This window comes from Coregonus lavaretus (genome assembly GCF_964263955.1).
Source record: "Coregonus lavaretus genome assembly, contig: HAP1_SCAFFOLD_510, whole genome shotgun sequence".
NCBI lineage: Eukaryota > Metazoa > Chordata > Actinopteri > Salmoniformes > Salmonidae > Coregonus > Coregonus lavaretus.
The window spans coordinates 182,161-209,084 of record NW_028159776.1 but is presented as its reverse complement, the minus strand read 5'-3'; the positions used below and the strand labels follow the sequence as shown (position 1 = coordinate 209,084).

At 47.5% G+C, this 26,924-nt stretch overlaps 1 protein-coding gene across 1 annotated transcript; it reads right to left on the bottom strand.

Moving 5' to 3' along the window:
* On the bottom strand, nt 1–26,924 carry LOC311122449 (calpain-2 catalytic subunit-like; the record flags this gene model as incomplete). Its single annotated transcript, XM_084196800.1, has 7 exons — nt 25,735–26,924; nt 17,135–17,204; nt 11,294–11,415; nt 5,146–5,279; nt 2,379–2,547; nt 656–739; nt 1–90 (listed from the first exon to the last, which is right to left on the bottom strand). Exons 1-7 carry the CDS (start codon nt 25,969–25,971, stop codon nt 1–3), a joined length of 906 nt encoding a protein of 301 aa, XP_084052926.1. The 5' UTR covers nt 25,972–26,924.

The following is a 26,924-nucleotide window of genomic DNA, read 5'->3' as shown; positions in this document are numbered from 1 at the left end:
TTACTTGTCACTCCAGGCCCCAGTCCACTCCACTGTTCCCCAGGGGTTACGCACTCTGACCAGCTTCTCCTTGCGGCCACGGTAGTTCACCTGGTTTAGTAAAGGTCATCATACAGTAGTTAGACCCCTGCTTTGGATTCAGACAGATCTCATACACTATGAGGGACTTTGTTGGCCTGGTCCAAGATTTGTTGGTGCTATATAGCCAGTTCATATGGCCATTGTCCATTAGGAGTTGGCCATAGGAGTTGACCATAGGAGTTGACCATAGGAGTTGACCATTAGGAGTTGACCATTAGGAGTTGACCATTAGGAGTTGACCATTAGGAGTTGACCATTAGGAGTTGGCCATAGGAGTTGGCCATAGGAGTTGGCCATAGGAGTTGACCATAGGAGTTGACCATTAGGAGTTGGCCATAGGAGTTGGCCATAGGAGTTGACCATAGGAGTTGACCATTAGGAGTTGGCCATAGGAGTTGGCCATAGGAGTTGACCATAGGAGTTGACCATTAGGAGTTGGCCATAGGAGTTGGCCATAGGAGTTGGCCATAGGAGTTGGCCATAGGAGTTGGCCGTAAAGCACCAAAAGACCTGTGACCAGGCCAGGATTTTGTGGATATAATATATATCAAATACTGAGTCAGTCTGCCGTTACCTCGATAGCCCCGGTCAGAGAGTAGGCGTGTCCTTTCACCAGCTTCTGATTGGTGATAGCCTCTGAGTCTGCCTGACTGGTGATCTGGAAGAGACAGGGAACAACAAACTCTAACCAAACCATAACCACACCATGACCAAACCATAACCAAACCATAACCACACCATAACCACACCATAACCACACCATAACCAAACCATAACCAAACCATAACCAAACCATAACCACACCATAACCAAACCATAACCACACCATGACCAAACCATAACCACACCATAACCAAACCATAACCACACCATAACCACACCATAACCACACCATAACCAAACCATAACCACACCATAACCACACCATAACCACACCATAACCAAACCATAACCACACCATAACCAAACCATAACCACACCATAACCACACCATAACCACACCATAACCAAACCATAACCAAACCATAACCACACCATAACCAAACCATAACCACACCATAACCAAACCATAACCACACCATAACCAAACCATAACCACACCATAACCACACCATAACCAAACCATAACCACACCATAACCACACCATAACCAAACCATAACCACACCATAACCAAACCATAACCACACCATAACTAAACCATAACCACACCATGACCAAACCATAACCACACCATAACCAAACCATAACCACACCATAACCAAACCATAACCACACCATGACCAAACCATAACCACACCATAACCAAACCATAACCACACCATGAACGAACTACGATAAAAACCTGATAACACCTCAACCAAGTAGCTCACAGAACTTAAAATAATTATCGATGGAGCTTCTTCATTCAGCGTGGGTTAGGGTTAGGGTTAGGGTGCTTTATAGTCCAGGACTAGGGTTTATCGATGGAGCTTCTTCATTCAGCGTGCTTTATAGTCCAGGACTAGGGTTAATCTGTGGAGCTTCTTCATTCAGCGTGCTTTATAGTCCAGGACTAGGGTTAATCTGTGGAGCTTCTTCATTCAGCGTGGGTTAGGGTTAGGGTTAGGGTTAGGGTGCTTTATAGTCCAGGACTAGGGTTAATCTGTGGAGCTTCTTCATTCAGCGTGCTTTATAGTCCAGGACTAGGGTTAATCTGTGGAGCTTCTTCATTCAGCGTGGGTTAGGGTTAGGGTTAGGGTTAGGGTTAGGGTGCTTTATAGTCCAGGACTAGGGTTAATCTGTGGAGCTTCTTCATTCAGCGTGGGTTAGGGTTAGGGTTAGGGTGCTTTATAGTCCAGGACTAGGGTTAATCTGTGGAGCTTCTTCATTCAGCGTGGGTTAGGGTTAGGGTTAGGGTGCTTTATAGTCCAGGACTAGGGTTAATCTGTGTCCGGGAAACCACCTCCAGACGTTTACCGCATTTACCTTCTCATAAACACGTCAGTCTTTTAACTGACGTTGTTACCCAAAGCCACTGTACCTTCAGTGGCACAGTGCATTTAACTAAAGTAAGTAAAACGACCACCATCATTGCAAGTAAAACCTTCACTTAGATAATATCAAGTCCTTCACTGCATGTAACAGTCTCCTTTACATTTCAGTCTTTTATCAGAGACTCTTATCCAGAGTGACTCAACCAAAGTAGGTAAAACAACCACATATCACAATCATGTGAAGTCCTACAATGTTTTCATTACACATGGCAAATAAACTTGAAACTTCAACTTGATAATAATATTCTGAAGTCATACGTACGTCGATGGAGCAGCCCAGCAGAGCTCCAGAGGCCAGGGCTTTCCTGATGATCTGGAACAGGTTAGAGGGAGCCTTCTTCAGGTCATAGTTCTCTGCTATCCCTCCTGTGAAGTCCTCAAAGCCCTCAGTGGTGGAGCCACCTGACAGAGCCTCATAGCATCCATTCACCCTGACAGAGAGACAGAGAGACAGAGAGAGAGAGAGAGAGAGAGAGAGAGAGAGAGAGAGAGAGAGAGAGAGAGAGAGACAGAGAGAGAGAGAGAGAGAGAGAGAGAGACAGAGACAGAGACAGAGACAGAGACAGAGACAGAGACAGAGACAGAGAGAGAGAGAGAGACAGAGAGAGAAGAGAGAGAGAAGAGAGAGAGAGAGAGAGACACGTTTGGACGGAAAAAAAGGGGGACAGACAGACAGGAATGGGGACAGACAGACAGACCAGAGGAGAGAGACAGGCAGACAGACCAGAGGAGAGAGACAGGCAGACAGACCAGAGGAGAGAGACAGGCAGACAGACCAGAGGAGAGAGACAGGCAGACAGACCAGAGGAGAGAGACAGGCAGACAGACCAGAGGAGAGAGACAGGCAGACAGACCAGAGGAGAGAGACAGGCAGACAGACCAGAGGAGAGAGACAGGCAGACAGACCAGAGGAGAGAGACAGGCAGACAGACCAGAGGAGAGAGACAGGCAGACAGACCAGAGGAGAGAGACAGGCAGACAGACCAGAGGAGAGAGACAGGCAGACAGACCAGAGGAGAGAGACAGGCAGACAGACCAGAGGAGAGAGACAGGCAGACAGACCATTAGAAACAAGATAAAGATACTTTATAATGACATCATGACAGAAGTCATCTGTTTAGTGCCCACTAGGTGTTGTGTATGGTGGTGTGTGTGGTAGTGTTGTGTATGGTGGTGTGTGTGGTAGTGTTGTGTATGGTGGTGTGTGTGGTAGTGTTGTGTATGGTGGTGTGTGGTAGTGTTGTGTATGGTGGTGTGTGTGGTGGTGTGTGTGGTAGTGTTGTGTGTGGTGGTGTGTGTGGTAGTGTTGTGTATGGTGGTGTGTGGTAGTGTGTATGGTGGTGTGTGTGGTAGTGTTGTGTATGGTGGTGTGTGTGGTAGTGTTGTGTATGGTGGTGTGTGTGGTAGTGTTGTGTATGGTGGTGTGTGGTAGTGTGTATGGTGGTGTGTGTGGTAGTGTTGTGTATGGTGGTGTGTGTGGTAGTGTTGTGTGTGGTGGTGTGTGTGGTAGTGGTGTGTATGGTGGTGTGTGTGGTAGTGGTGTGTATGGTGGTGTGTGTGTTAGTGATGTGTATGGTGGTGTGTGTGGTAGTGTTGTGTATGGTGGTGTGTGTGGTAGTGTTGTGTATGGTGGTGTGTGGTAGTGTTGTGTATGGTGGTGTGTGTGGTAGTGTGTGGTAGTGTTGTGTATGGTGGTGTGTGTGGTAGTGTTGTGTATGGTGGTGTGTGTGGTAGTGTTGTGTATGGTGGTGTGTGTGGTAGTGTTGTGTATGGTGGTGTGTGTGGTAGTGTGTGGTAGTGTTGTGTATGGTGGTGTGTGTGGTAGTGTTGTGTATGGTGGTGTGTGTGGTAGTGTTGTGTATGGTGGTGTGTGTGGTAGTGTTGTGTATGGTGGTGTGTGTGGTAGTGTGTGGTAGTGTTGTGTATGGTGGTGTGTGTGGTAGTGTTGTGTGTGGTGGTGTGTGTGGTAGTGGTGTGTATGGTAGTGTGTGTGGTAGTGGTGTGTATGGTAGTGTGTGTGGTGGTGTGTGTGGTAGTGTTGTGTATGGTGGTGTGTGTGGTAGTGTTGTGTATGGTGGTGTGTGGTAGTGTTGTGTATGGTGGTGTGTGGTAGTGTTGTGTATGGTGGTGTGTGTGGTAGTGTTGTGTATGGTGGTGTGTGTGGTAGTGTTGTGTGTGGTGGTGTGTGTGGTAGTGGTGTGTGTGGTGTGTGTGGTAGTGTTGTGTATGGTGGTGTGTGTGGTAGTGTTGTGTATGGTGGTGTGTGGTAGTGTGTATGGTGGTGTGTGTGGTAGTGTTGTGTATGGTGGTGTGTGTGGTGTTGTGTGTGGTGGTGGTGTGTGTGGTAGTGTTGTGTATGGTGGTGTGTGTGGTAGTGTTGTGTATGGTGGTGTGTGTGGTAGTGTTGTGTATGGTGGTGTGTGTGGTAGTGTTGTGTATGGTGGTGTGTGTGGTAGTGTGTGGTAGTGTTGTGTATGGTGGTGTGTGTGGTAGTGTTGTGTATGGTGGTGTGTGTGGTAGTGTTGTGTGTGGTGGTGTGTGTGGTAGTGTTGTGTATGGTGGTGTGTGTGGTGGTGTGTGTGGTAGTGTTGTGTGTGGTGGTGTGTGTGGTAGTGGTGTGTATGGTGGTGTGTGTGGTAGTGGTGTGTGTGGTGTGTGTGGTAGTGTTGTGTATGGTGGTGTGTGTGGTAGTGTTGTGTATGGTGGTGTGTGTGGTAGTGTTGTGTGTGGTGGTGTGTGTGGTAGTGTGTGGTAGTGTTGTGTATGGTGGTGTGTGTGGTAGTGTTGTGTATGGTGGTGTGTGTGGTAGTGTTGTGTATGGTGGTGTGTGTGGTAGTGTGTGGTAGTGTTGTGTGTGGTGGTGTGTGTGGTAGTGTTGTGTGTGGTGTGTGTGTGGTAGTGGTGTGTATGGTGGTGTGTGTGGTGGTGTGTGTGGTGGTGTGTGTGGTGGTGTGTGTGGTAGTGTTGTGTATGGTGGTGTGTGTGGTAGTGTTGTGTGTGGTGGTGTGTGTGGTAGTGTTGTGCCGTACTTGGCGTAGGCCTTCTCCAGCAGGGCGCTCCAGAACTCAGAGCCCTCGGCGGAGTGGACGAACAGCAGCTCTCCATCCTTCGTTGGCAGCCGGTCATCAATCACCACGTCCACCCACTCACCAAACTGCCAGAACTGAAGAGGACCACAGCAGACAACATCCAGGCTATATGAAAGAATGAATGCGCTAACTCAAGCCATTTTGTTTCAGAGGCCCCTATGGGTAAACATGTGATAGATGTTCTTGTTTGGATGTTATGTACGTATGAAAAATAAAGCTATTAAATCACTGATCTATAGCTGCTCAGTCAGTCATAAAGGCGCATTGGGAAATTCTATATCAGGTGACTATTCTTTTGTTGTTATTGTGAACTGGCAGTTAGTTCTCCAGATACGCCCTTAGCCGGAGCAGCATCAGGCATAAGGAGGCTGAGAAGGAAACACACACACACAACCAGATCCCTCTGGATATATGGTGTTCTGACTCATTCTGGTTTCCTCCTCTCCTCTCTGACACAAACTTTCCCCAAACCACACCTCTCACTGGGGCCTCAGCACTAAAACAACGGCCCATCTGGCTGAGCTGAAACTTCCAGAATGTAACAGCACATCCCTCAGTCTATATGCCTGAGAAGGGATGGCCCTGTCCTGAATTAACCCTTGATATCCACAAGTGTCAGGGGTGGAAGGGGCTAAGGGATTGTTTCTAGACAAGGCTGATACACGTAAGAGAGCAGCCTCTCCTCTCCTCTCCTAGTGTTGACAGAGAGCAGCCTCTCCTCTCCTCTCCTCTCCTAGTGTTGACAGATAGCAGCCTCTCCTCTCCTCTCCTAGTGTTGACAGATAGCAGCCTCTCCTCTCCTCTCCTAGTGTTGACAGAGAGCAGCCTCTCCTCTCCTCTCCTAGTGTTGACAGAGAGCAGCCTCTCCTCTCCTAGTGTTGACAGATAGCAGCCTCTCCTCTCCTAGTGTTGACAGATAGCAGCCTCTCCTCTCCTCTCCTAGTGTTGACAGATAGCAGCCTCTCCTCTCCTCTCCTAGTGTTGACAGATAGCAGCCTCTCCTCTCCTAGTGTTGACAGATAGCAGCCTCTCCTCTCCTCTCCTAGTGTTGACAGATAGCAGCCTCTCCTCTCCTCTCATAGTGTTGACAGAGAGCAGCCTCTCCTCTCCTCTCCTAGTGTTGACAGAGCGCAGCCTCTCCTCTCCTCTCCTAGTGTTGACAGATAGCAGCCTCTCCTCTCCTCTCCTAGTGTTGACAGATAGCAGCCTCTCCTCTCCTCTCCTAGTGTTGACAGATAGCAGCCTCTCCTCCCCTCTCCTAGTGTTGACAGATAGCAGCCTCTCCTCTCCTAGTGGTAGTGTTGACAGAGAGCAGCCTCTCCTCTCCTAGTGGTAGTGTTGACAGACAGCAGCCTCTCCTCTCCTAGTGGTAGTGTTGACAGATAGCAGCCTCTCCTCTCCTAGCGTAGTGTTGACAGAGTGCAGCCTCTCCTCTCCTAGTGGTAGTGTTGACAGAGTGCAGCCTCTCCTCTCCTAGTGGTAGTGTTGACAGAGAGCAGCCTCTCCTCGCCTAGTGGTAGTGTTGACAGAGAGCAGCCTCTGCTCTCCTAGTGGTAGTGTTGACCGAGAGCAGCCTCTCCTCTCCTAGTGGTAGTGTTGACAGATAGCAGCCTCTCCTCTCCTAGTGGTAGTGTTGACAGATAGCAGCCTCTCCTCTCCTAGTGGTAGTGTTGACAGATAGCAGCCTCTCCTCTCCTAGTGGTAGTGTTGACAGATAGCAGCCTCTCCTAGTGGTAGTGTTGACAGATTGCAGCCTCTCCTCTCCTAGTGGTAGTGTTGACAGAGTGCAGCCTCTCCTAGTGGTAGTGTTGACAGAGTGCAGCCTCTCCTAGTGGTAGTGTTGACAGATTGCAGCCTCTCCTCTCCTAGTGGTAGTGTTGACAGAGTGCAGCCTCTCCTAGTGGTAGTGTTGACAGATAGCAGCCTCTCCTCTCCTAGTGGTAGTGTTGACAGATAGCAGCCTCTCCTAGTGGTAGTGTTGACAGAGTGCAGCCTCTCCTAGTGGTAGTGTTGACAGATTGCAGCCTCTCCTCTCCTAGTGGTAGTGTTGACAGATAGCAGCCTCTCCTCTCCTAATGGTAGTGTTGACAGAGTGCAGCCTCTCCTAGTGGTAGTGTTGACAGAATGCAGCCTCTCCTCTCCTAGTGGTAGTGTTGACAGATAGCAGCCTCTCCTCTCCTAATGGTAGTGTTGACAGAGTGCAGCCTCTCCTAGTGGTAGTGTTGACAGAATACAGCCTCTCTTCTCCTAGTGGTAGTGTTGACAGATAGCAGCCTCTCCTCTCCTAGCGTAGTGTTGACAGAGTGCAGCCTCTCCTCTCCTAGTGGTAGTGTTGACAGATAGCAGTCTCTCCTAGTGGTAGTGTTGACAGAGTGCAGCCTCTCCTAGTGGTAGTGTTGACAGAATGCAGCCTCTCCTCTCCTAATGGTAGTGTTGACAGAGTGCAGCCTCTCCTAGTGGTAGTGTTGACAGAATACAGCCTCTCTTCTCCTAGTGGTAGTGTTGACAGATAGCAGCCTCTCCTCTCCTAGTGGTAGTGTTGACAGATAGCAGCCTCTCCTAGTGGTAGTGTTGACAGAATACAGCCTCTCTTCTCCTAGTGGTAGTGTTGACAGATAGCAGCCTCTCCTCTCCTAGTGGTAGTGTTGACAGATAGCAGCCTCTCCTCTCCTAGCGTAGTGTTGACAGATAGCAGCCTCTCCTCTCCTAGCGTAGTGTTGACCGAGAGCAGCCTCTCTTCTCCTAGTGGTAGTGTTGACAGATAGCAGCCTCTCCTAGTGGTAGTGTTGACAGATAGCAGCCTCTCCTCTCCTAGTGGTAGTATTGACAGATAGCAGCCTCTCCTCTCCTAGTGGTAGTGTTGACAGATAGCAGCCTCTCCTCTCCTAGTGGTAGTGTTGACAGATAGCAGCCTCTCCTCTCCTAGTGGTAGTGTTGACAGATAGCAGCCTCTCCTCTCCTAGTGGTAGTGTTGACAGAAGGCAGCCTTTTCTGCACAACATCGTATTCTCTTCCCAACAGCAGAAATATGACAAACTTTTTTAGAACATATAAGAATTATCTGGCCATGTAAATTCCTAATTCAGTCTACATAGATATTACACATTACATACAAAACAAACTAACACACACAAAAAGAGAGAGAGAGAGAGAGAGAGAGAGAGACAGGTAGACAGAGAGAGAGAGAAAGGTAGACAGAGAGAGAGAGAGAGAGAGACAGAGAGACAGAGAGACAGAGAGACAGAGAGACAGAGAGAGAGAGAGACAGAGAGACAGAGAGACAGAGAGACAGAGAGACAGAGAGAGAGAGAGAGAGAGAGAGAGAGAGAGAGAGACAGAGAGACAGAGAGACAGAGAGAGAGAGAGAGAGAGAGAGAGAGAGAGAGAGCGAGAGAGAGAGAGAGTAGCACGTAGCACAATCACCAGATGGCAAAGTATTATGTAGTGTAGGATGCACCTCCATCACTCGGTCACGTCATCGCCATTGTTATCAACATTCCAGAGACGCCTCAGCCACACTGATGTCCAGAAGTAGCATGGGAGATAATGACTGTTTCACCCAGGGATGTAGTGGAGTCACTAAACCTAGAGATAATGACTGTTTCACCCAGGGATGTAGTGGAGTCACTAAACCTAGAGATAATGACTGTTTCACCCAGGGATGTAGTGGAGTCACTAAACCTAGAGATAATGACTGTTTCACCCAGGGATGTAGTGGAGTCACTAAACCTAGAGATAATGACTGTTTCACCCAGGGATGTAGTGGAGTCACTAAACCTAGAGATAATGACTGTTTCACCCAGGGATGTAGTGGAGTCACTAAACCTAGAGATAATGACTGTTTCACCCAGGGATGTAGTGGAGTCACTAAACCTAGAGATAATTACTGTTTCACCCAGGGATGTAGTCGAGTCACTAAACCTAGAGATAATGACTGTTTCACCCAGGGATGTAGTCGAGTCGCTAAACCTAGAGATAATGACTGTTTCACCCAGGGATGTAGTCGAGTCGCTAAACCTAGAGATAATGACTGTTTCACCCAGGGATGTAGTCGAGTCACTAAACCTAGAGATAATGACTGTTTCACCCAGGGATGTAGTCGAGTCACTAAACCTCGAGTCCCAAGTCCCCTCTGCTTGAGTCCGAGTCCAAGTCCAAGGCTGAAGTCCGAATCCCAGTGCTCGAGTCCTGGTCCAAATGCTCATCTCTGAGTCACTGGGTCCACATTAACTCAAAATAAACCTGTTTACCCAGTCAGATATAGCGTAGTGGCAAGAGGAAATGTCCTTTCTTTCTGTGCCAACAAATATTTGCATATAGGCTAATGGTAATGTTACCAGGGCCACGTTTTGTTAAAATACTTTCTTGAACGTTGCAGATAGAAATACTGTGAATAGAACCGACGTTATTCCTTATTCAACATGTCAGAGAGGCATGTTTGTTCTACATAGCATATTTATATCTGAAGGATCCAAAACGTTGCCTCCTGCTGAACGCAGCCCAGGTTGTTCGCTATAGCTTTCTAATGAGGTAACATGACTGTTCAAGGTGTAGCCCAGGGTTCTTCAATTCCGGTCCTGGAGGGCCGAAACACTTCTGTTTTTTATTTCTACCTGGTAGTTAATTGCACTCACCTGGTGTCCCAGGTCTGAATTAGCCCCTGATTAGAAGGAGAGGATGAAAAACAGAGGTGTTTTCGGCCCTCCAGGACCGGAATTGAAGAACCCTGGTGTAGCCTAAACAAATGGTTAACGGTCCGGTCCGGTCCGCAAGTAGCCTGGTTTTAGAACGGCCCGCGATATTCTTTTTGAATGTAAAATGCGGCCCGCCAACCCACGATAGAAAGGAAGAAACGTAGCGCCGGTATAATGGGTCATATCTTTTGAATAGCAGCCTAAGGGCTAGAATCAAGCCGTTTTCTCTGAGGAAAATATGGAAACTTTGGCTACAGAACCTGGACATGAAATGCAGTGGGAAAAGTGGGAGGGTTGAGCCAGACTCCAAATTCAAAGACCAACTACTTTTCCATAGCCTACTCAAAAGAGAGAAAAAAACCAGCTAGACTTGTTTTACTATTAAACTCAATGCTGCTATTGTTTTCAATTTCGTAAAGCAGCTTGTGCATCTTAACCAGGAACATGGTAGCTAACTAGCAGGCTGGTGGTGACTGGTAAGCTACAGGGGAAGCAAGAGAGTCGCCTGCGCGGTGTGTATAATCGGAGGCGGAGCCTGTCTGCACACACTCATTGGTTGCCCCCCTGCAGCTCACCAGCTGATATAGGCTGTATGTGGTGGTTGCCCCCCTGATGTAGGCTGTGTGTGCCGGGGTTAGATGCTTCCTTCCCACTGCTCAACAGAACTGTGGTGCGTATCTGTGCTGCTAATATTAAATTGTGCTTATCACTGAAAAGCTCTCCAAAACCTCTTGTCCAGTCCACTTAGTAGTCAGATGTTAGTCAATATTGATGTTAAGGAAATGGTCTGCCAACAAATGGCACACTATTCCCTATTGACCAGAGCCTGGTTAAAAGTAGTGCACTATATAGGGAATAGGGTGCCATTCTCTGGTCTAAAGTAGTGCACTATATAGGGAATAGGGTGCCATTCTCTGGTCTAAAGTAGTGCACTATATAGGGAATAGGGTGCCATTCTCTGGTCTAAAGTAGTGCACTATATAGGGAATAGGGTGCCATTCTCTGGTCTAAAATAGTGCACTATATAGGGAATAGGGTGCCATTCTCTGGTCTAAAGTAGTGCACTATATAGGGAATAGGGTGCCATTCTCTGGTCTAAAGTAGTGCACTATATAGGGAATAGGGTGCCATTCTCTGGTCTAAAGTAGTGCACTATATAGGGAATAGGGTGCCATTCTCTGGTCTAAAGTAGTGCACTATATAGGGAATAGGGTGCCATTCTCTGGTCTAAAGTAGTGCACTATATAGGGAATAGGGTGCCATTCTCTGGTCTAAAGTAGTGCACTATATAGGGAATAGGGTGCCATTCTCTGGTCTAAAGTAGTGCACTATATAGGCAATAGGGTGCCATTTTGGGATGCAGGGTGCCATCTAGAATGTGTCCCTGTCTCTACCTGGAAGTGAAAGATCCCAGCGTACTCTCCACGTCCAAAGCCTTGTCCTGCAGGAACGACCCGGGCCATGACGTCTTCATTCAGGGTCAGAGAGGCGATGGCTGCCAGGAGCCAGCAGTCACCTGGAGGGGAAACCGGAGGAGAGACATGGGTGTGGAGGTCGTCACAGGTCGGTATTCAACCCTCATTCTAAAGACTCCTGATTGATTGAATGCTTTTCATTCTATACTGAACAAAAATATAAATGCAACAATTTCAAAGATTTTACTGAGTTACAGTTCATATAAGGAAATCAGTCAATTGAAATAAATTCATTAGGCCCTAATCTATGGATTACACATGTGAAATCCAGGTCCACCCACTGGGGAGCCAGGCCCAGCCAATCAGAATGAGTTTTTCCCCGACAAAAGGGCTTTATTACAGACAGACATACTCCTCAGTTTCATCAGATGTCCGGGTGGCTGGTCTCAGACGATCCCGCAGGTAAAGAAGCCGTATGTGGAGGTCCTGGGCTGGCCATACCATAACCTCACCGCCACCATGGGGCACTCACAACTTTGACATCAGCAACCTGCTCACCCATACAACGCCATACACATGGTCTGCGATTGTGAGGCCGGTTGGACGTACTGCCAAATTCTCTAAAACGACGTTGGAGGCGGCTTACGGTAGAGAAATGAACATTCAATTCTCTGGCAACAGCTCTGGTGGACATTCCTGCAGTCAGCATGCCAATCGCATGCTCCCTCAAAACTTGAGTCACCTGTGGCATTGTGTGACAAAACTGCACATTTTAGAGTGGCCTTTTATTGTCCCCAGCACAAGGCGCACCTGTGTAATGATCATGCTGTTTAATCAGCTTCTTGATATGCCATACCTGTCAGGTGGATGGATTATCTTGGCAAAGGAGAAATTGCTCACTAACAGAGATGTAAACAAATGTGTGCACAACATTTGAGAGAAATAAGCTTTTTTGTGCGTATGGAAAATTTCAAGGATCTTTTATTTCAACTCATGAAACATAGGTTATTTATTTATTTTATAGGTCCAACTCTTTACATGTTGCGTTTATACACAGCCAGTGAAAGCCACCCTACAAAACCCACACAACAGTTCCCCACACAGATAAAAGTACACAGCATTTCAGGCCAAATCTAAATCCTATTCCCGGCACAGCCACACAAGCAACATTCACTCAGTCAGAAACAGATAGCTTGATGTGCTAGCAAAACTGCACACAGAGCACCACTAGTCCAAAACAAGCCTGCAGTCAAAAATAACACAGTCAGCCCAGTTCAGTTCCACAGAGGATCCTTTCATTAAAAGAGAACAGCTGACCTCAGTTCAATTCACAGATTAATTCGAGCTGCAAAAAACACTCAAACTGGACAGTTTTATCTCCATCTCTTCATTCAAAGACTCAATCATGGACTCTCTTACTGACAGTTGTGGCCGCTTCGCGTGATGTATTGTTGTCTCTACCTTCTTGCCTTTGTGCTGTTGTCTGCCCAATAATGTTTGTACCATGTTGTGCTGCTACCATGTTGTTGTCATGTTGTGTTGCTACCATGTTGTTGTCATGTGGTGTTGCTACCATGTTGTTGTCATGTGGTGTTGCTACCATGTTGTTGTCATGTTGTGTTGCTACCATGTTGTTGTCATGTGGTGTTGCTACCATGTTGTTGTCATGTTGTGTTGCTACCATGTTGTTGTCATGTGGTGTTGCTACCATGTTGTTGTCATGTGGTGTTGCTACCATGTTGTTGTCATGTGGTGTTGCTACCATGTTGTTGTCATGTTGTGTTGCTACCATGTTGTTGTCATGTGGTGTTGCTACCATGCTGTGTTGTCATGTGTTGCTGCCATGCTATGTTGTTGTCTTAGGTCTCTCTTTATGTAGTGTTGTGGTGTCTCTCTTTATGTAGTGTTGTGGTGTCTCTCTTTATGTAGTGTTGTGGTGTCTCTCTTGTCGTGATGTGTGTTTTGTCCTGTATTTTTATTTTTAATCCCAGCCCCCGTCCCCGCAGGAGGCCTTTTGCCTTTTGGTAGGCCATCAATGTAAATAAGAAATTATTCTTAACTGACTTGCCTAGTTAAATAAAGGTTAAATAAAGGTTCAATAAAAAAAATCTATAAAATAAACAGTCTCAGCATGTAGTCTGTCCCATGCTTCATTGCTGTGGCTTGCCTCCCGAGTGGTGCAGCGGTCTAAGGCACTGCATCGCAGTGCTTGAGGCATCACTACAGACCCAGGTTCGATCCCAGGCTGTCACAGCCGGCCGTGACCGGGAGACCCATGAGTCGGCCAACAATTGGCCCAGCGTCATCCAGGTTAGGGGAGGGTTTTGCCGGCTGGGATTTCCTTGTCCCATCGTGCTCTAGCGACTCCTTGTGGCGGGCCTGGCGCCTGCAAGCTGACTTCGGTCGCCAGCTGGACGGAGTTTCCTCTGACACATTGGTGCGGCTGGCTTCCGGATTAAGCGAGCAGTGCGTCAGGAAGCAGTGTGTCAGGAAGCAGTGTGTCAGGAAGCAGTGCGTCAGGAAGCAGTGCGTCAGGAAGCAGTGTGTCAGGAAGCAGTGCGTCAGGAAGCAGTGCGTCAGGAAGCAGTGCGTCAGGAAGCAGTGCGTCAGGAAGCAGTGCGTCAGGAAGCAGTGTGTCAGGAAGCAGTGTGTCAGGAAGCAGTGTGTCAGGAAGCAGTGCGTCAGGAAGCAGTGTGTCAGGAAGCAGTGCGTCAGGAAGCAGTGCGTCAGGAAGCAGTGTGTCAGGAAGCAGTGTGTCAGGAAGCAGTGCGTCAGGAAGCAGTGCGTCAGGAAGCAGTGCGTCAGGAAGCAGTGCGTCAGGAAGCAGTGTTTCAGGAAGCAGTGTGTCAGGAAGCAGTGCGTCAGGAAGCAGTGCGTCAGGAAGCAGTGCGTCAGGAAGCAGTGTGTCAGGAAGCAGTGTGTCAGGAAGCAGTGCGGAGGACGCATGGCTCTCGTCCTTCACCTCTCCCCAGTCCGTAGGGTAGTTACAGTGATGGGACAAGACTGTAACTACCAATTGGATATCACGAAAAAGGGGTAAAAAGTACAACAAAAACAAAACAAACTTTTAAAAAAGTACTGTGGCTTGTTATGTCATGCATTTGTGGAGACGATTTCTCCATAAACTAATTGTTTGTCTTCAGTTACAGTAAATAAGTAGGTCTATTGGGTTGTTCAACAATCAAAAGGAACACTAAAGGAGTATTGACCATTATAAGATAGTGTTCCTGCTATTACAATGAGAATAATACCTGGTTATAAAGACATCTTGTATGAGGCTCTGCAGCGGACTAATGTGATCCAGATTGCAGACCCAGAGCTTTGCAAAATATGTGTTATGCGGAGTGTGTGTGTGTGTGTGTCTAAAGTCTGGCACAGTGTGGTTGTTTAAAGAGCCAGGCCTGAAATGATCAAAACATCCTCCTCTGACTGGGACCCATCCCTAGCCTGGTTAAACCAGACTGATCTTCCGTGTTTATGGTGACCGACTGGTTTAACCAATAGTCACACTATTGAATATGCTGTCTGACAGTAACATACCCCGAGGACTGATATTTACCCCGAGGACTGATATTTACTGTAAACAAACACAGCAGGCGGCCTAGCAGTTAAGAGCATTTGGCCAGTAACTGAAAGGTCGCTGGTTCGAATCCCCGAGCAGACTAGGTGAAACATCGGTCGATGTGCCCTTGAGCAAGGCACTTAACCCTATTTGCTCCTGTAAGTCGCTCTGGATAATAGAGTCTACTAAAATGTAAATGACTGGATTAATGAGAGACCAGTACACTAGTCTACCCTGCTGGATTAATGAGAGACCAGTACACTAGTCTACCCTGCTGGATTAATGAGAGACCAGTACACTAGTCTACCCTGCTGGATTAATGAGAGACCAGTACACTAGTCTACCCTGCTGGATTAATGAGAGACCAGTACACTAGTCTACCCTGCTGGATTAATGAGAGACCAGTACACTAGTCTACCCTGCTGGATTAATGAGAGACCAGTACACTAGTCTACCCTGCTGGATTAATGAGAGACCAGTACACTAGTCTACCCTGATGGATTAATGAGACCAGTACACTAGTCTACCCTGCTGGATTAATGAGAGACCAGTACACTAGTCTACCCTGCTGGATTAATGAGACACCAGTACACTAGTCTACCCTGCTCTGGGCAACTGTTGCTTTGTACCAGCCACACCCTCACAACTCACACACTCGGCTCCTGCGGCTCCTGTGGTGACTGAATAATCAGAAGCATTCTGTGAATAAGAGTGCCCTTTATTCACGGTATTAAACAGCATAAAAAAGGTACCAGGACAAAGGATGCTATAGCCTACACACACAAATAAAACACCATGCCAAAGCTAGTCTCGCTTTTTCAGAAATCACAACGTATTCTTTGTTGTATCCTCACCCCCTTGGAGAAGGGTGAGGCTAGGGGAGATTACTGTAAACACGCAGAGTAAATGGAGAGGGAAGTGGGTCTCAACTCGTGGATAGCTGGGTTTCCAGTAACTGGCTGGTGTTAGGACTTCCTCCCAGCCTGGTAACTAGGACTTCCTCCCAGCCTGGTAACTGGGCTGGTTTCAATAGAGATCTCTTTCGGTTTGTCTGTGTTTTCTACTATACCGCATTACGGAAATAACAACCTGACATGTTTTATATTATAACTCAGAGATAACAACCTGACATGTTTCATATTATACCTCAGAGATAACAACCTGACATGTTTTATATTATAACCCAGAGATAACAACCTGACATGTTTTATATTATAACTCAGAGATAACATTTACATTTACATTTACGTAATTTAGCAGACGCTCTTATCCAGAGCGACTTACAAATAGGTGCATTCACCCTATAGCCAGTGGGATAACCACTTTACAATATCTTTTTTTTTTTTTGGGGGGGGGGGGGGGGGGTAGAAGGATTACTTTATCCTATCCCAGGTATTCCTTAAAGAGGTGGGGTTTCAAATGTCTCCGGAAGGTGGTGAGTGACTCCGCTGTCCTGGCGTCGTGAGGGAGCTTGTTCCACCATTGGGGTGCCAGAGCAGCGAACAGTTTTGACTGGGCTGAGCGGGAACTATGCTTCCGCAGAGGAAGGGGAGCCAGCAGGCCAGAGGTGGATGAACGCAATGCCCTCGTTTGGGTGTAGGGACTGATCAGAGCCTGAAGGTACGGAGGTGCCGATCCCCTCACAGCTCCATAGGCAAGCACCATGGTCTGACATGTTTCATATTATACCTCAGAGATAACAACCTGACATGTTTCATATTATACCTCAGAGATAACAACCTGACATGTTTCATAATATACCTCAGAGATAACAACCTGACATGTTTCATAATATACCTCAGAGATAACAACCTGACATGTATATATTATACCTCAGAGATAACAACCTGACATGTTTATATTATACCTCAGAGAGATAACAACCTGACATGTTTATATTATACCTCAGAGAGATAACAACCTGACATGTTTATATTATACCTCAGAGAGATAACAACCTGACATGTTTATATTATAACTCAGAGAGATAACAACCTGACATGTTTATATTATACCTCAGAGAGATAACAACCTGACATGGTGGCTGTTCAGTGATGGTCCAGGAAACCAAATCACCTGTGTAATAACTGGTTAAAGCAATAACTGAATATGTTATTACATATGCTGTGATCAATCACATTAACTTTTATTATACCATCTCCTCCTCACAGATGAAATCATGGATACTTTTACAAAACCGGCGGCCCTGTGGTTTTGGTTTGGTTCCTGTTTTGGTTCCTAATATAAAGGGGACTTACCCAGGCCGCCTTGGCAAATGTCGGTTCTTGAGGCGCCACCAACGATGAACTCTGGGCTGGACACCAGCTCCTATTCAGGGAGGAACCAAAGCATGAGTAAGACTGTGAAAGATATTACGAACTACAGATTTGAGGCTTCCCAACTTTGCAGCCCTAATTGAAGCAATACACTAGCTTGGGGGAAATATCTGCACAATGAGCTACTAATGTAACCTCCGTTATTTCATAGAGCACTGCACAATGAGCTACTAATGTAACCTCCGTTATTTCATAGAGCACTGCACAATGAGCTACTAATGTAACCTCCGTTATTTCATAGAGCACTGCACAATGAGCTACTAATGTAACCTCCGTTATTTCATAGAGCACTTCACAATGAGCTACTAATGTAACCTCCGTTATTTCATAGAGCACTGCACAATGAGCTACTAATGTAACCTCCGTTATTTCATAGAGCACTGCACAATGAGCTACTAATGTAACCTCCGTTATTTCATAGAGCACTGCACAATGAGCTACTAATGTAACCTCCGTTATTTCATAGAGTACTGCATTTGATTTATTATCAACTCTACTATTCAGGGAGGGACCAATACATGATTAAGACTGTGTTTTGAACTTTTAAAGTAACTGTCCAGTGTTTCCAGATTTCTATGAAATATGACCTATAATTAATTACAATATGAGTGAAATCATTTTAATTCCAACATTTTTTAATTAAGTATGTTAAAAAAAAGTAGCTTTTCTGTGTTTGAATGGTGTGGGCGTACCCCAATATAGAATGGTGTGGGCGTATACCGGTCATTAAAACTATTCATGCGAGTAGACCGCTGATTGGCCCGGAGGAGGATTTCACCATTGCAAGCATTTTTGAAATAGTCTGTTTGAGATACAAGTTTAAGATGGTGTTTTTTTTTTTATGTATTTTTTTCTCTAATTTATGCTTTGACCACAAATACGAGTACAGGATGAGTCAACAACATTATTTGGGTATGAGTTAACAGAATATTAACTTTATGTCAATGGTACCGATGTGGATGTGGTGGAGGAGTCAGGCGCAGGACACAGAGGTAAAGTCCAACAGACTTTAATAGTCACCAAAATGCAAGAGAAAACCTCCGACCTCAAAACAGACAACGAGGCGAGGGAAAAATACGCACACGCGTAAACACTAATACACGAAACAAAACGGGAGCAAACACATAGCTCCGACACAATGGCAGGAAGCAACAACACACAACTAATCCAAACAAACACAGGGAACTTATAGGACACGTAATAATCACAAATCAGACACAGGTGCTAAGGACAGACAAAAGCAATCGCACATGGAAATGGTCCAACGATGGCAGCTAGTACTCCGGGGACGGCGAACGCCTTTGCCTGCCCGAACCAGGAGGAGGAGCAGTCTCGGCCGAAACCGTGACAGTACCCCCCCCTTGACGCGCGGCTCCAGCCGTGCGCCGACCCCGGCCTTGGGGACGGCCAGGAGGACGCGGACCCGGGCGCGTGGGATGCCCATGATGGAATTCTGTCAGGAGGGATGGATCGATGATGTCCCTCCTGGGCACCCAGCACCGTTCCTCCGGACCGTACCCCTCCCACTCCACGAGATATTGGAGACCACTCCTCCGGCGCCTGGAGTCCAAGATGGTCCGGACCCTGTACGCCGGAGCCCCCTCGATGTCCAAAGGGGGCGGAGGGGTCTCTCCTATCTCCTCCTCTTGGAGTGGGCCAGCTACCACCGGCCTGAGAAGAGACACATGGAACGAGGGGTTAATATTTTTATACTCTATAGGTAGTTGTAACCTGTAACACACCTCGTTCAATCTTCTCAGGACTTTGAAGGGCCCCACAAACCGCCGACCCAGCTTCCGGCAGGGCAGGCGGAGGGGCAGGTTTCGAGTCGAGAGCCAGACTCGATCTCCCGGTGCGTACACCGGCCCCTCACTGCGGTGGCGATCGGCGCTCGCCTTGTGTTGACGGATGGCACGCTGCAGATGGACATGGGCAGCGTCCCACGTCTCCTCCGAGCGCCGAATCCACTCGTCCACCGCAGGGGCCTCGGTCTGGCTCTCGTGCCACGGTGCCAGGACCGGCTGATACCCTAAAATACACTGGAAAGGTGTTAATCCGGTGGAGGAGTGGCGGAGAGAGTTCTGGGCCATCTCTGCCCAGGGGATATACCTCGACCACTCCTCCGGCCGGTCCCGGCAATAGGACCTCAAAAACCTACCCACATCTTGGTTCACACGTTCAACCTGCCCATTGCTCTCTGGGTGGTACCCCGAGGTAAGGCTAACCGAGACCCCCAGGCGTTCCATGAAAGCCCCCCAGACTCTGGAGGTGAACTGGGGACCTCGGTCGGACACAATATCCTCGGGGACCCCATAGTGCCGGAACACGTGGGTAAAGATGGCCTCGGCGGTCTGTAGGGCAGTAGGGAGACCCGGCAGTGGGAGGAGACGACAGGCCTTAGAAAACCGATCCACAACGACCAAAATGGTAGTATTACCCTGGGAAGGGGGTAGATCGGTCACAAAATCTACCGAGAGGTGGGACCATGGTCGTTGTGGAACGGGCAGAGGATGTAACTTACCTCTGGGCAAATGTCTAGGTGCCTTACACTGGGCACATACCGAGCAGGAGGAGACATAAACCCTCACATCCCTGGCTAACGTTGGCCACCAGTATTTTACGCTAAGGCAGTGCACCGTCCGACCAATACCAGGATGTCCAGAGGAGGGTGATGTATGAGCCCAAGAAATAAGCCGATCACGAACCTCGAGCGGAACGTACGTCCGCCCCACAGGACACTCGGGGGGAGTAGGGTCGGTACGCAGCGCCCGCTCGATTTCCGCATCGACCTCCCATACTACCGGAGCCACCAGACAAGACTCCGGCAGTATGGAAGTAGGCTCAATGGACCTCTCCTCCGTGTCATACTGCCGGGACAGGGCGTCTGCCTTACCGTTCTGGGACCCAGGGATGTATGTGATTTTAAAAACAAACCGGGTCAGGAACATGTTCCACCTGGCCTGACGAGGGTTCAATCTCCTAGCTGCCCGGATGTACTCCAGGTTACGGTGATCAGTCAGAATGAGGAAAGGGTGTTGAGCCCCCTCTAGCCAATGCCTCCACACCTTTAGGGCCTGGACTACGGCTAACAGTTCCCTGTCCCCAACGTCATAATTGCGCTCCGCCGGGCTGAGCTTCTTAGAGTAGAACGCACAGGGGCGGAGCTTAGGTGGCGTGCCGGACCGTTGTGACAGGACTGCCCCAATACCGGTCTCGGACGCGTCCACCTCTACTTGGAAAGGCAAAGAGGGATCCGGATGCGCCAGCACCGGGGCCGAGGCGAACAGGTTCTTCAGCTTGACAAATGCCCTGTCCGCCTCAGCTGACCACTGCAAGCGCACCGGACCCCCCTTTAGCAGGGACGTAATGGGAACTGCAACCTGTCCAAAGCCCCGGATAAACCTCCGGTAGTAATTAGCAAAACCCAAGAACCGCTGCACCTCTTTTACGGTGGTTGGAGTTTGCCAATTACGCACAGCCGATACCCGATCTACCTCTATCTCCACGCCAGACGCCGACAACCGATAACCCAAAAAGGAGACGGACTCCTGGAAGAACAGGCATTTCTCTGCCTTGACATACAAGTCATGCTCCAACAGTCGTCTCAATACTCGGCGCACCTGGGCTACATGCTCGGCTCGTGTAGAAGAGTACACTAGAATGTCGTCAATGTACACCACCACACCCTGCCCATGCATGTCCCGGAAAATCTCATCAACAAAGGATTGGAAGACTGAAGGAGCATTCATTAACCCGTACGGCATGACGAGATACTCGTAATGACCCGAGGTGGTGCTAAATGCTGTTTTCCATTCATCCCCCCCCTTAATGCGCACCAAATTGTACGCGCTCCTGAGATCTAACTTTGTGAAGAATCGCGCTCCGCGTAATGACTCCGTCATCGTCGCAATCAGTGGAAGTGGGTAGCTGTATTTTACTGTGATCTGATTGAGACTACGGTAATCAATACACGGGCGCAATCCCCCGTCCTTCTTCTTCACAAAGAAGAAACTCGAGGAGACCGGAGAAGTAGAGGGCCGTATGTATCCCTGTGCCAAGGACTCGGCTATGTAAGTCTCCATAGCCGCAGTCTCCTCTTGAGACAGGGGATACACATGACTCCTGGGAAGAGCTGCTCCATTCTGGATATTTATCGCACAGTCCCCCTGTCTATGAGGAGGTAGCCTAGCTGCCCTCGATTTACTAAATACTAGTGCTAAATCCTCATACTCGGGGGGAATGCGCAGTGCGGGCACTTGGTTCGGACTCTCTACCGAGGTCGCCCCTAAGGAAACACCTAGACATCTCCCTACACACTGGGCAGACCACTCCATAAGAGCCCTCTGTTGCCACGCTATGGTAGGATCGTGGGTACTTAACCAGGGAAGCCCCAACACCACTGGGTACGCAGGAGAGTCAATCAGATAGAACTGAATGATTTCCTCATGACCCCCCTGCGTCGTCATCGTCAGCGGTGCTGTGACATCCCTGATCAGACCCGACCCCAACGGCCGGCTGTCTAATGCATGGACAGGGAATGGAACTTCTACCGGCCGAAGGGGAATTCCTAACCTAGCACAAAATGCCCGATCAATAAAGTTCCCAGCTGCGCCTGAATCTACTAGCGCCTTATGCTGGGAATGAGGTGCCACCTGTGGAAAACGCACAGGAATACTCATGTGACCAACAGAGAGCTCTGGGTAAGTGGGGCGCCTTCTCACCTGAAATGACTCCCCAGTGCGTGACCTGTTGTCCCCTCTCTCAGAAAACCTTCCCCAGCACCTGGCCGCGGTGTGTCCTCCACGGCCACAGTTGGTGCAGGAGTTGGCTATCCTCGGGTTCTCCCTCCTCCTCCTCTCTCTAGCGCCAGCACCCCCGAGCTCCATAGGAGTAGGCTCGGAGGTGCTGGAGGATGGAATGGACGACCCCCACTCGGGACGTCCGCGGGTAGCCAGCAGGGTGTCGAGACTGATGGAGATGTCCACCAGCTGGTCGAACGACAGGTTGGTGTCCCTGCAGGCCATCTCACAACGAACGTCCTCTCGTAGGCTACACCGATAGTGGTCAATGAGGGCCCTCTCACTCCATCCCGCATCCGCTGCTAGTGTCCGGAACTCCAGTGCGAACTCCTGTGCGCTCCTCTTCCCCTGTCGGAGGTGGAATAGACGCTCTCCCGCCGCTTTCCCCTCAGGTGGATGGTCGAAGACAGTCCTGAAGCGGCGGGAAAACTCCGCGTAGGTGATGGTGGCGGCGTCTATTCCCCTCCATTCGGCGTTGGCCCACTCCAACGCCTTCCCGGAGAGACAGGAGATGAGGGCGGAGACGCTCTCGTATCCCGAGGGCGCCGGGTGTATGGTGGCAAGGTAAAGTTCTACCTGTAGGAGAAAGCCCTGACACCCGGCTGCAGAACCGTCATATGCCCTCGGGAGCGAGAGCCGAATGCCACTGGGTTCCGGTGCTGAGAGAGGAGGACTGGCCGTTGGTGCTGGGATGGTGTGAGAAGGCGTGGGCACCTCCCGATACACCAAGCGGCGCAGTGTGTTGGACACCTCGTCCATGGCGGCCCCGAGTTGCCGGATCATGGTGTCCTGGTAATTGATCCGGTCCTCCAGGGATTCGGGTGCCGCCGCTGTTCCTGCTGACTCCATAATTGGTGTGTTGTTCTGTCAATGGTACCGATGTGGATGTGGTGGAGGAGTCAGGCGCAGGACACAGAGGTAAAGTCCAACAGACTTTAATAGTCACCAAAATGCAAGAGAAAACCTCCGACCTCAAAACAGACAACGAGGCGAGGGAAAAATACGCACACGCGTAAACACTAATACACGAAACAAAACGGGAGCAAACACATAGCTCCGACACAATGGCAGGAAGCAACAACACACAACTAATCCAAACAAACACAGGGAACTTATAGGACACGTAATAATCACAAATCAGACACAGGTGCTAAGGACAGACAAAAGCAATCGCACATGGAAATGGTCCAACGATGGCAGCTAGTACTCCGGGGACGGCGAACGCCTTTGCCTGCCCGAACCAGGAGGAGGAGCAGTCTCGGCCGAAACCGTGACACTTTAATAGCAGATTTGAATGGGAGGATCAGTCATTATCAATAATAGTTATGAAATAAAAGCACATCGGAATGAAGAGGGTAGACTGATAAACATTAAAGTTATGCACAAGTAAGGGGGAGGGTCCACAATGAGCTAATGTAACCTCAACGGTCTCAAAGTTCACTGCCTATGAGTTGATCTGTTGACAGCCTAAAACAAAAAGGAGTGGGATCAGATGACTAACTCCAACGTTCCATGCAAATGGTTGGAGGATGAGTCACCCTGATCATGTTCGTCATTTATTTAGCCGTATGGTACAGGTTCAGTTTGGATAGAATAGAATGAGGAAGTGATTGATTTACGCCCAATAGTCTGCTATAATCAAATGGGTAACAAGCATCCGGACACGCCCATCAGACTACTCCCACGTCACTGACTTAAGCTATAAAGATATATTTCCAGTGATGACTTTTGTTTGACGATGAAGATCAGAACAAAGTATATATAATTTATCTCTTCATTATGTATGATACATATTCTATGCAGAAACGCAAGTGGGGAAAAAGCAAAGCCAAGATTCTGACTTTTTCTAAATGAACTTGAATATTATTTGAAAATGCTGCATGAAAATATTAAAGCAAGGTCATGAACAGTCAAAATCATGGTTTCTCATGAAATTTGATGATAATTAAAGGAAACCAGATCAAAGTATGATGACCAATGTATAAAAAAAGATGACTGCTGCTTCTACATTGACAAAGTCTGATCATAAAGTCACTGGCGCCCTCCCCCAAGTCAAACACTTGGATTCATTATTAAGGAGGACAAGGTGACATCACCTAAACTCTAATTTTAATACACCAACGGTAACATGATATTCTCTTACCTAATTTAAATAAGTACCGCCTTGTAACCAACATCGGAGAAGGCGTGTTTGCAGAGGGGCGTGGTTTATATAGCTAGACGGCTACTCTACTGGTGCCAACATGTGATTATAGGTGTCAGCAAATGTAATTAAAAGTTTACCCTATTCATCTATGGCAAAGATACTTATACGTTTCCCCTTTTATATGTGTCTGGTGTTACCTAGTTACTGGCTAACTAGGTCTTCAGCCAGCATGGAACAAAAAGGGGGGTAATAGTCGTTCAAAATTCAGACACAGTCGTCGAATCAACACATCTGTCAGTGCAGCTGTGAACTGCATAACAAGAGACATGCCAAACTGGAGGTGTATAAAAAAAATATATAGATGTAATTGATGCAATGTCAATGTTGTTTGAGTTGCTTTGCGTATCGCCACGCCTGTCTTTTCAAACTTCCTGGTAGTTAGCCATTCAGAATGACTGTTCAGGGCCTTTAAGTGTGTATACACCTGTGATTGATTGATTTATTTATTTTTAGTGTCATGCATCTTCAGGACATGTCCTTATAAAACACTGCATTTGAGTAGGTGTGTCCAAACTTTTGACTGGTAGTGTACACATACACACATATATATATACACACACACATTCATATTTACATTTACATTTTAGTCATTTAGCAGACGCTCTTATCCAGAGCGACTTACAGTTAGTGCATACATTATTATTATGATTTTTTTTCATACCCCCTGTGGGAAACGAACCCACAACCCTGGCGTTGAAAACGCCATGCTCTATCAACTGAGCTACATCCCCTGCCGGCCATTCCCTCCCCTACCCTGGACGACGCTGGGCCAATTGCGCGCCACCCCATGGGTCTCCCGGTCGCGGCCGGCTACGACATGGCAGTGAAAAACAATTGAGAAAACAAAACAGAAACATTTCAAGTCGCATCTTCGAAGATAAAATGTGTAACAAGGAATACTTCTTTCCTAAATAGACATTCAAGTTTTTCTTAATCTCTAATCCTGAATACTTCCTGTTGTTTTCTTTGCAACATTTTATCAAACAGTACAGCTCTCAGATCATCACATAAAGAACAATAAAATAAAAAGTGCAGTTCATTCTCTACCTCCCCTAAATCACAGACAGTACATAGTTCCTCTACTTCTTCTATGGCATTGAACCTAACTACTTCAATTGCCAGAGGCAGTATACAGGTTTTTAATTGGGCACACAGGGAAGTTTGGTTTCTGGTTAGGTGAGAGGTTCTGGATCGTAGCTGTTTTTGATCTGGTTGTAAATTCTGAGTTTTGGTTGAGCCTTTTTCTTTGAAGTTTAGGTTTGGTTAACTAGTGTTTGATCATATTTACATTGCATCATAACTTGTTTCTAAATATGTGTTGTAGATCAACTTCCTGTGTATAAAGTTTGTCTGTTTTATTTGGTATACTGTTTTGTCAAATATTTTGTTATATTTTGTTATATTTGTTGTTAAAAAAAAATCTTACAGTGATAGAAAATGATAGATAACGCTTTGGTCTATTTTGATCAATACAAATTCAGTCATAGAGTAGACACTTTTCACGCCCAGTAACTTACCCCAGGTCGTTTCCACTGCACACCTCTGGTTTTGGAAGATCTTGGCCCAAGCTCATTGAATCCCAAGGACTCAGGTTCGGCTGGAAAAGTGGAATCCGTGAAGAGTGAACCTCCGTTCAGACACTCGCTCCTGAGAGACTTGAAGTCCTGGTTAAGGTACTTCGACGCATTGGCATTAGTGCCAAATCCTGCGGCCAAAGCCCTCTTCTTGGCCAACGTTGATGCCACCCCAGCCATTGTAAAAATCCTCTTCCTTCTCTCTCGGGTCGGGTGGTTGACTGCGTCGACACAGTGAAAAGAGTTGGGCTGTGTTTCACTGGTGGAAAAAGTAGAAATTCCTTCTCCGCCCCTGGATTTTCAGGCGTGGTCTTTCTGCCTTTTGACAAAAAGTCAGTGCGAGTTTCTTTCCCACAACAATATTTCCACAGATTTCTGTTCCTTCTACTCAACGTTTACCAGTTCAAACGTATTTAGTGTGAATATGAACACTTTTTAGGCATGTACCGAACGGGCGAAAATCAAACAGAGTGTCATATGGGTGGTTGAATTTAAAGTCCGAGTCGACTTCTTAACCTAACGTAGCAGGCGTAACCATGCAGGTAGACAGCCACGGTAATGCCACGGTAATGCCACGGTAATGCAACGTACAGTATGACATATAGGCTATAGGCACAGATAGAACAAGTAGCTTGTCAATCCATTTGCTATAGGCCTAGGTTAGCCAACTTTCTCAATGACAGCCAAGCGTTATGTACAGTAGTGACACAGAGTTTTCTAAACCATCTTTGGTGGTGATGTACACTTGTAAAATAGCGTCGAAATAGCTCAACAAACAAAAGCACACGACATGCCTTCTAGAAACAACATCCATAAATGAAAAGTTGTGCTGCCCTTATCTTCCAACTCCTCAGTAAGGTAACAATTAACAACGAAAGGGGACATGAATAGCCATGCTATCCCAATGACAACATGTACAGTAGAAAGTACTATAGCCAGCTAGCAGGTAGAGTGTGCATAAATGAACAGATAAAAAGTTCATAAATGCATTAATATCCCAATATGCTGGTATATTATTACAATATCAGGGACCATATCAAATCATTATCTGTGTTTTTAAATATTAAATTGATGATGATTTTGTCTGTACCTACCTCTTCCACATGAGTACAGTTCAGGGAAGCGTTATGGGG